We start from the raw sequence: 9,632 nt of genomic DNA, 5'->3' as shown, positions 1-9,632 counted from the left end.
AAATGCAAGTCACATCACCTTGCAGTCTGAGCAAGGTGCTTTTTCACGCTCACCAGCTTTTTCCCAGCTTAAATCTGGCACAGTCTTGTATGACTTTTCTCCTTTCCTGTGCCAGCAGACAAGTTCTGTTATGAAATGGGACAGCCAAACATCTCTGCAAGGATTATTTTCTCCTGAAATGTTCCTCAGATCCTCACTACCTACTTCTTCCCACCAACACCTCATCCACAATTTTAAGAACTTGATTTTAAGTTCTTGATTTCTGCAAACTTATCTCAGCCAGGATGCCTGAGAAGCTTCTGACAGCAGTGGGAAGGGCACTTTTTTAGCAGCCCAGAGCAATGCAATGCAGAATTCTCCCAGAACTGTTCCTGGCCTCTTCCACTTCATTACCTCACAGCATCATGCGTCACTTTTAGGAAATGGCCAGCAAGCCTCAGAAGAACAGCTGTAATTTGAGTGGGCTCAGACAGCAGTGTAGAACTCTGTCCAGTCTTGTCTGAGGGGTGCAGACCTGTGTCAGGATGCTTGAGGCTACTGAAAAGTATGGAGGTGGGGAACGTAGCTAGAAAAAATACAACACAGAACAAATAATGCCAATCCTGTTGCTTGCTTTAGTTTACCTAAATTCTTCTTCACTCTCTCGCAATATGCTTCAGGAGACAATTGTGTGCAGGAAGCTGTCTGTGAGCTGTTCCTGCTGTACAGTGTAGCCAAGGAACCTCTAGCTTAATGGAAAAAGTTAGCAGGGTAATGACAAGGAGACACAAGAGAACTTGCATGTACAGAAGAAGAGGCAATCTCGAAGAAAGAGTGAAAAGATCTGCTGCCAGGCAGCAGGAAGATCAGCTGGTCAGTCATTCCCTTCCACTTCTCTAAGGCACTGGTGCCAGTAAGGAGTACAGAATATTATGCTCAGTATAACCTCAAACTGTACATTTCTGATCGGTATTATTGTTTCCAGCTTACTTTCCCTTTATTTAAAGGAAGCTGACCCAGCCATTCTTATTTGCTAAATTGAAACAGTTTCCTGCTGAGCAGCTGCAGATTCCCTTGTGTGCGGGAGGGCTGTATGTCGTTCTGCATTCCCTTGCAGAAGATGCAAATTGATATAAGGCTATCTGTGGGCTGTGGAGCTACAACCTGGAAGCCAAAGGAGAGGAGAATCATATCTGGAGCACCTATTAAGTACAGCTAGACAAATGCAAATCAGATAGAGCAAGCAGCGTTTAGTTGTCCAGGAAAATAGTAAGACATAATGCATTATAGAAGAAGAGGAAGCAATGTGATGGCTTCTTGGCTATGCAATAAGTGTATGTCCATACAGAATGGAAAAGCAGTGCTTCCTTTTCTCCCTATCTTCCTCTTCTCTCCCTTCAGCATACTGCTGTTTGTTAATCCATGTTTTTAAATAAAGAAAAGTAGGTTGTTGAGCAGCAGATAGTTTATTTTTTCCTCTTTTTGTGGTTCAGTCTCACATATTTATACTCTTTTAATGACCACTAAAACTGAAACACAGCCATTGCTGCTGCAGCCAAGTCCTGCTGAAAAACTCCCATATGCTATACACTAGAGCCCCAGCTGATGTAAAGCAATGTGTTTCTGTTAAAGGAAGTGGAGAAACTATTCTTGTCATCCTGAGGTGCTGAGAAGAACTCATTGCATTTTCCAAAATGCAAAGTATGTGATTTCTCTCTGCCTAGGAAAAGGAAGGACTATACCATAGGGAAGCTCCATTCTCTGTAACTTGAAGTCCTTAAGACTGGAAGGAAGAAAAGAAAGGGAAAGGGAACTGGAAAGAGAAAGGGAAAGGGAAGGGGAAAGGGAAGGGAAGGAAGGGGAAGGAGGGGAAGGGGAAGGGAAGGGAAGGAGGAAGGGGAAGGGAGGGAAGGGGAAGGGGAAAGGGGAAAGGGGAAGGGAAGGGAAGGGAAGGGGAGCGGAAGGGAAGAGGAAGGGGAAAGAGGGAAGGGGAAGGGAAGGGAAGGGGAAGGGAAGGGGAAGGAAGGGGAAGGGAAGGGGAAGGGAAGGGGAAGGGGAAGGGAGAAGGGGAAGGGGGAAGGGGAGGGGGAAGGGGAAGGGGAGGGAGAAGGGGAGGGGGAAGGGAAAAGGAAAATGAGAAAGGAAAGGGAAAGGGAAAGGGAAAGGGAAAGGGAAAGGGAAAGGGAAAGGGAAATTAGTTTGATATTCCCGCACCATCCTTTGAGTGCAGGAAATGCAAGTGGCTTGCAGCAGCTCAGAGCTAGGATAGAAACTCCCCACATATCAGCCCACAAACAGGCCACAGTATGCAGTAACCACTTCACGTTTCTGTAAGGCTTGGGCCAAGAGGCATAACTTCTGTCAGGAGATCGTAGGAAGCTGAATTACTTGTGATTCAACACACTGGAGCTAAATGTAGCATTTGCTGCTGTCCCCCTCACATTGCTACTGTGTCCTCCCTGGGAAACTCCCAGTGGAGTTCCCACCAGTTCAACATGCGCAGCTGCCAATTTTTGATAATTTGGAGCAGATCCAAATAAATTCTCCATTTATTGTGCTTGCTTTGCCTGGGGCATCTCCAGAGGCATAGGGGAACAGGTTGCCCAGAGAAATGGTGGAATATCCATCCTTGGAGATACTCTAAAGCCATCTGTACATGATATAAGTGATTTTCTTAGAAAACCAGCTCGGGGTGTCCTTGCTTGAGCAGGGTGTTGGAGTAGCTGGCCTCCAGAGGTCCCTTCTCATCACAGCCACTGGTGTCACAGGGGGTTCACCACCACCATTTTGGCTGCTCGCCTCAATGGAAAAGCACACCCGCCTCCTCAGCACAGCATGTCAGAGAGAATGCCAGCTTTTCCTCTCTTTCACCAGCAGGTAGGAGTAAATTGGTTCTTTGCCTTTTTCCACTTATGCGCCTGAAAGCACAAGTCATTTTCCTTTACAAAAATAAATGTATTTGAAATTATTTCAAGTCAGATGAGGTGAGAATAGTTAAAAAAAAAAAAAAAAAAAGGAGAAAAAAAAAAAGAGGGATCTGCTATTTGAGGGAAAATGAAAATCCTTATTTGAGCCTTGGGGAAGGTGTGTTTTTAAAAGCTGAAGTCAGCTTGCAAGAGAAACCGCTTTCAAAGGTGCAGGGAGATCATTTTCTTGTTCTGAAGCCGTTACTTGGCCTGTTTGGAGCTGAGAACTGGGAGGTAAAAGGAAGGGCAGAAAAGTTTAATTTTCTTCTCTAATCTATGAATATAAACAAGATGTAAAATGAGATTTATTTCTTTTAAAATCTTGAAGGTCATTATGACCAGAAGTTAAATTCAAATCACTGGATAAGGATCGTATTACTTTTTTTTAATGAATCACTTAAGTTTTAAATGCTGGACATGTTTTGATAAGCCTTCTCCTTTGCAGTACGCATACTGTACTTATGTGTAATTACAACTGAATCCCAGTTCTCTTCCAGAAGTAGTTAAGCCAAAATCACAAGAAAGAACCATTAGTTTGAAACAAGTCTTCCTTGTCTTTCAATATCATAGAAAAAGTAAAAACTATTAATCTGAGTAAACATGTTAAACCATGTAACCTTGTGAAGAATAGCTGTGGGTCCTGCTTGCACTCCCTGCTCAGCCAAAAGCTGCAATAGATGTTATCAGCAAATGGGAATCAGACTTCCTTGGAAGAGAAAAAAAATCCTGGAAGCCTATATATGGCATAAATGTAAGCAATGATTTAAATGGAAGTTCTCTGCTTTTTGCTTAAATCATGATTAAATGTGATGTTTTAAATCATCATGATAAATGACTTCTCCCTTTTGTCAAGACTCTCCTTATTAAACTGACACATCAGTCAGAAGGGCTCAGCTATTTGTCAACATAGGCCTCCTGGAGGAAGAAGGAAAAGGATGTTTAATACCACTTCCCCATCCCCCCATTTTTCATCTAATTAAATTTTCCTCTGTTGATTCTATCACAGATACCCGGCTTCTTTGTCATAAGGCACATGTCACCTGCAGTTAAAATCAAAGCAAGCAGAGCTGGGGTTGCCCAGAGCATATGGTAAGGATATACATTAAGAAAAAGCAGAGGAAAGCCATAATTTGCTTGTGCTTTTCAAGACTTCTGTCTGTGTGAAGTTTCCCTTCCATTTACCACTACTTTGCTGTGTTTCTCAAACAGTATGAGTCAAAATGCTCCTTCCTGAGCTTCCCCTGGTTGTCCTGGAGACTTCTTCCCAGCTTTACCTGGGAGGTTCATTGTGTGGCATGAGAGGACAACAGCTGATCAACCCATGCATTCCCATACCTTTGTTTTAGCAGATGCCCAGTCACTTCCTCTGTATTGTGAGGCAGTCAGATTTGTGCTCTCCACTGGTCACTTCAGCAAACTCGCCTTGGCTCCCTCTACCATGGGCCATCAAACACCTCTCAGCAGGCTGCCAAGTCCCTGTAAGCTTTTAAGTACCTCACTCTGGTTGCTTAAAATTCTTATGGATAATTTTCTACATGTCTCTTAGCAACTAATGGAGAAATTAATAAATTCCTAACAAAATACCTATTTCTTTAGTAACCTGTAATTGTTCACTATCATCACATTTTATTGTTAAACTATACAGGTAGCAATGGGTGCATGGTTGGACTAGATGATCGTGTTGGTCCTATCCAACTTTGTGATTCTATGATTCTATAAAAAAAAATTCCTGCCTCTAAATGTTTGGTTTTGATGTTGCAGTGGAATAGTGGTAGATGTAACAAAGCACAATTCAGGTTGAACTTTGACATCATTTGCCAACATTACAAGACAAATGTAAAGAAGGATTTGTGAAGAAAATATTTTTTTCTGGAAATACAGTACAGCAGAGAGGAAGAGGTCTAAGAAGAAGACGTCACAACGGGCAATCATCATCTGCTACAGTGTTGCCCGGGTTCTCCACAGTGTCTCGGTCCATTCCATTCCCTGTATTACATCTGCTCACTGTTGGCATTTTGCAGCAGCGTCTGAGGCAACCAGCAGGACCAGGGAGGTGATCCTCCCACTCTACTCTGCCCTGGTAAGGCCTCATCTGGAGTACTGCGTCCAGTTCTGGGCTCCCCAGTACAAAAAAGACAGGGATCTCTTGGAAAGAGTCCAGCGGAGGGCCACAAAGATGGTGGAGGGCCCGGAGCATCTCCCCTGTGAAGAAAGGCTACGTGAACTGCATGTGTTTAGCCTTGAGTAAAGAAGACTGAGAGGGGACCTTGTTGGGTAACTAAGTTGCCCTTGTAAGGATTTATGAGTGCATACAGTAGTTCTGAGTAGATGGAGTGTTCTAGAATAGCAGAGTTACGGCCTGTAGGTTAAGAGTTAGTGGGAGGGGGTTTACGTAGGTGTGTGTGTAGGTTCTCTCGTGTGCATCGGGTATTGTGAAGCGGGTGTACGCGTCTGCGCAAGATTTAGGATGGTACATAAGGCATGTGATGCAGCAACAAATTGAGAGAAGACTTAATGGCATCCATGTCTATGTCTCTCTCCCCCAGATGGTTGAGGCTCCGAGACAAGTCGGGTTAATTGGTCATTACGTGAGACCTGATGCAGATCTATAAATACCTAAAGTTGTGGGGGGCAAAGCGGAGAGACCAGACATTTTTCAGCAGTGGGTGGAGTCAGGACAAGGAGAAATGGCTGGAACTGAAGCATAGGAAGATTCAAACTAATGTGCACAAGAACTTGTTTACTGTGAGGGTGACGGAGCACTGGAACTGGCTGCCCAGGGGGGTTGTGGAGTCTCCTTCTTTGAAGATACTCAAGGCCTGCCTGGATGCCCTCCTGTGCAACCTGGTGTAGGGAATCTGCTTTGGAGGGGGGTTGGACTCGATTTATGGAGGTCCCTTCCAACCCCTACGATTCTGTGATTCTGTGATCCCTGCCTCCGTGAAGCCTTGCAAAGGAAAGCAGATTTTTTTCCTTTCTTTCTCTGCCCACAGCTGCTGTATTTGAGCATATCACCACTTCCTGTAGAGTAGGACCTTGCTACCGTGATAGCATTCCTGTGTTGTTCATTGCGCACGCATTATAGTAGGAGTGGAGTGAAACCTTTTGGGTTGCAAGCAGAGCACAGCGTAAAGATGCGGTTGCGCTTGACTGGTGGAGATGACCCACCTCATGCCCTGCATAGAAGTAAAGCTGTGCCTCCCCTCTGCACATTTCCCTTTGCAGTGTGCTGTGGGAGGTCCCAAAGGAACAGTAGCAGCAGCACGGGAGGCCTCCAGGCCCAGCAGAGGTCAGACCTGCCCTGTGCGCGGCGCTGACAGATGCACTGGTGGCAACACGGATAATTTTTATGGAATTTTATTGGGGAATCAACTCTTGGAAAGGGTGGATAGGAGCAGGACAAGGGGAAATGGTGTTAGGTTGAGGGAGGGAAGGTTGAGGATGGATGTCAAGGGGAAGATCTGTAGTAAGAGTGGAGATGTGCTGGAATTGGCTGCCCAGAGAGGCTGTGGATGCCTCGTCCTGGTGGTGTTCAAGGCCAGGTGGATGGGGCCCTGGGCAGCCTGGTGTAATAAATATGGAGGTTGGTGGCCCTGCCTGTGGCAGGGAGGGATGAAGACTGGTGATGTTTGAGGCCCCTTCCAACATGGGCCATTCAGCGACTCTGTGGTCTGATGCAGTCCGAGCCCCTGAGGGCTGCTTGTGGCCCGTGTTCTGGCCAGCTGCTGGGGCGCTGTCCTAGCGCCGCCTGCGGGGTGGCCTCTTGGCAGGAGGTGCAGAGTCCTCAGCAGTGTGGGTCCTCCTCCTCTTCGGGGCTCGCCGTGGCGCCCTGCCAGAGCGCTCCCTGCTTGTGCTGGCACTGGAGGGACCTGGCACTGCCTCCCCCGGCTCCTCCTGGGCTGCTTCTTGGACTCTGTGCACCGGAGCCGGGTTGGATGGAGGCTGGCTGGGACCCTCACGAAGGGCAGAGGTTGAGGGGCCAGGAAGCTCCCCTTCCGTGTTTGCTTCCCTGGTGCTCCTGGATGGCTGTAGACTGTCGTCAACAGTTCCTGTTGATGGTGTAGCTGCACCATGGACAGCTGCGGGTCTGCCCTCCTGTCCTGTGGGAGCATGGGAGGCCTCCAGGCCCAGCAGACGTTGCACCTCTGCACTGCACAACCGCACAGCTCGGACAACAAGCTGTCGCACAAAGCTGACGGCCTGCCTATATGGGGAGCTGAGCAGCCACACAGTCAGCGCTGCCTCGTCCAGGCCATAGAAGGACAGTCCAAAAAAGACAAGCTGGAACGCTGAAAAGGCTGCCCTATCGTCAGCCCCAAAGAGCTGCCTCACCTCCTGGTGCACCCAAGGCATTAGGGGCCGGAGCACAGCTGGGTGCTGGCGGAAAATGGACACCCAGGTTGGCATCGCCTCTGGTTGGCTTTGGGGTGCTCTTCTGGCCCTTGGCCCATCCTGTCTGACAACATACTCCTCAAAGTTGTTGTCAGAACGCACAGAGTGCAGGATGGACGTCACCCTGCCATTGCAAAGTGGGCACTTGGGCCTAGTCTGGGCCCAGCGCCGGATGCAGCCAAAGCAGAACTGGTGCAGGCATGGCATTACATAGCTGGCATTGTCCATGCTGTCCAGGCAAATGGTGCAGCGATGATCCAGCTCAGCAGCCATGCTGTCCAGCTGCGATGGTGGAAAGTGCAGGGGATGAGGGGCTGCTCCTCACGCCGCTGCTGCAGCAGCAGGGGTCACACTAGGAAAGGAAGAGAGGCCACGGTCACTCGCTGAACCCGGCAGGGGAGGAACATGTGCCCACGTCCCTTGCCAAGTGCCCAGGTCCCTCCCTCCCAGCTGCCCAGGGTGAGGTGTCCCCTTACCGGCTCCCTTTGCTGCTGCGGCCTTCTGGGTGCCCCGGCTGCCTGAGCCAGGCAGGTCGGGGAAAAAGCTCCGGTGGCTCTGGGGACGAGCACTGAGAGCGGCTGTCAGCAGCTCCCAGAACACGAGACCAGCACCAAGGCAAGACTTGCCGCTCGCTCCAAACCTCACAGACACGCTCGGCTGGAGTTAGGCACAAGCCAGACTGAGAGAGAGACTCTGTGTCCCGGCTACAAGCACTGAGGGCCAGGACGTCACAATCCACCCTAGTGACGTGCTGCGTGTGTCACTGCTCCTCACGTAGGCGTGATGGTGCCAGTGACATCACAATGGGCCATCATCATCTGCTGCACTCCAACCACAGCAATGGCGCTCAGGTTTTCCACAGTGTCTCCTTCCACTTTATTATCCAATATCCATATCGAAACTTGCTTGCTTTCTAGCCAGTGGATTGTTAGTGGAAATGTACTGAATGCACATCTTAGAATATGAAAAGGCTTGCTTAGAAGGATGAGAGTGAGTGATACACCGTTACGATCATGTTCATCACAGAAGTAAATAAATCTTCCTGGCACAAGAACCGTGCATTGTGTTGCTAACTCATGACAGGGCCCATCTTGTTTGATATCTTTATTGATAACCTACACGAGGGGATTGAGTGTACCATCAGTGAGTTTGCAGATGACACCAAGTTGGGAGGTGGTGTTGGTATGCCCGAGGGCAGGGAGGACCTTCAGAAGGATCTAGATAAGGTGGATTGCTGGGCTGAGGTGATTGGGATGAGGTTCAACACGGCCAAGTGCTTGGTCCTGCACTTTGGCCACAATAACCCCACGCAGCGCTATAGGCTTGGGGCTCAGTGGCTGGATGACTGTGAAGAGGAAAGTGACCTGGGGGTGCCGTCAGCATTGTGCGACAGCTTGTTGTCTGAGCTGCGCAGCTGTGCAGCAGGGAGGTGCAACATCTGCCTGGCCCAGAGGCCACCATGCCGCCACGGGCCAGGAGAGCTGCCCTGCAGCAGCCCCTGTTTTAGCTGCCTCCTCAACAGGAGCTGTTTACCATGGCCCACAGCCCTCTATGGGAAGCCAACATGGAGGAGTATCTTCATGTCCCCTCAAATGCTACTCTTCGTGAGGGTCCTAGCCAACCTCCATACATCCCTTCTCTGGAGTGGATGGTCCAAGGAGCACTGCAGGAGGAGCTGGGTAGGCTGTGCCAGGTCCCTCAAGTGCCATCAAGCTCTGGAAGTGCTCACACAGGGCGCCTCAGCCTTTTATGAACTTGCTCACTGGGCCTCACCCCTTGGTTGACCTACACATGCCATTTGATCTCACTCCAGATGACTTGCTCCATGACCTTCCCTCCATACCAGCGTCAGGCTGACAGACATGTAGTTCTCCAGATCCTTCTTTTGATACTTCCTGTATATGAACACCACACTGACAAGTCTCCAGTCATCTGGGACCTCTGCAGTTGACCAGAACTGCTGATAAATGATGGAAAGTGGTTTAGCAATCACTTCCACCAACTCCCTTAATAACCTCAGATGGATCCCAGCTTATGCCATGGACCTTTGGCTTTCCATGTGGTTTAACAGGTCACTAGCTGTTTTCCTATTTTTTGTTGGGGGTGGTTACTCTGCTCCCCATCCCTGTCTTTCTGCTCAGGAGGCTGAGTACCCTGAAGGTAACTGTTCTCACTGCTGAAGACAGAGGCAAAGATGGCATTGAGTACCTCAGATTTTTCCACATCCTTGATGGTAACATTCCCTGCCACATCCAATAAAGGATGATTATTCTCTTTAGCATTCCTTTTGTTGCT

At 48.6% G+C, this 9,632-nt stretch overlaps 1 protein-coding gene across 1 annotated transcript; it reads right to left on the bottom strand.

Annotated features, from left to right (window-relative positions):
* Window positions 1–6,683: 6,683 nt before the first annotated feature.
* LOC116652548 lies at window positions 6,684–7,999 on the bottom strand. Its single transcript, XM_032441504.1, has 2 exons — window positions 7,814–7,999; window positions 6,684–7,689 (listed from the first exon to the last, which is right to left on the bottom strand). Exon 2 carries the CDS (start codon window positions 7,608–7,610, stop codon window positions 6,684–6,686), a length of 927 nt encoding a protein of 308 aa, XP_032297395.1. The 5' UTR covers window positions 7,611–7,689; window positions 7,814–7,999.
* Window positions 8,000–9,632: the final 1,633 nt, after the last annotated feature.

The sequence above is a fragment of the Coturnix japonica genome, chromosome Z (genome assembly GCF_001577835.2).
Source record: "Coturnix japonica isolate 7356 chromosome Z, Coturnix japonica 2.1, whole genome shotgun sequence".
NCBI lineage: Eukaryota > Metazoa > Chordata > Aves > Galliformes > Phasianidae > Coturnix > Coturnix japonica.
This window is presented reverse-complemented; position numbering and strand designations above follow the sequence as displayed.

Excerpts from the sequence above, each read along its gene's own strand:
- LOC116652548 (XM_032441504.1), bottom strand. The coding sequence starts at position 7,610 with ATGGCTGCTGAGCTGGATCATCGCTGCACCATTTGCCTGGACAGCATG.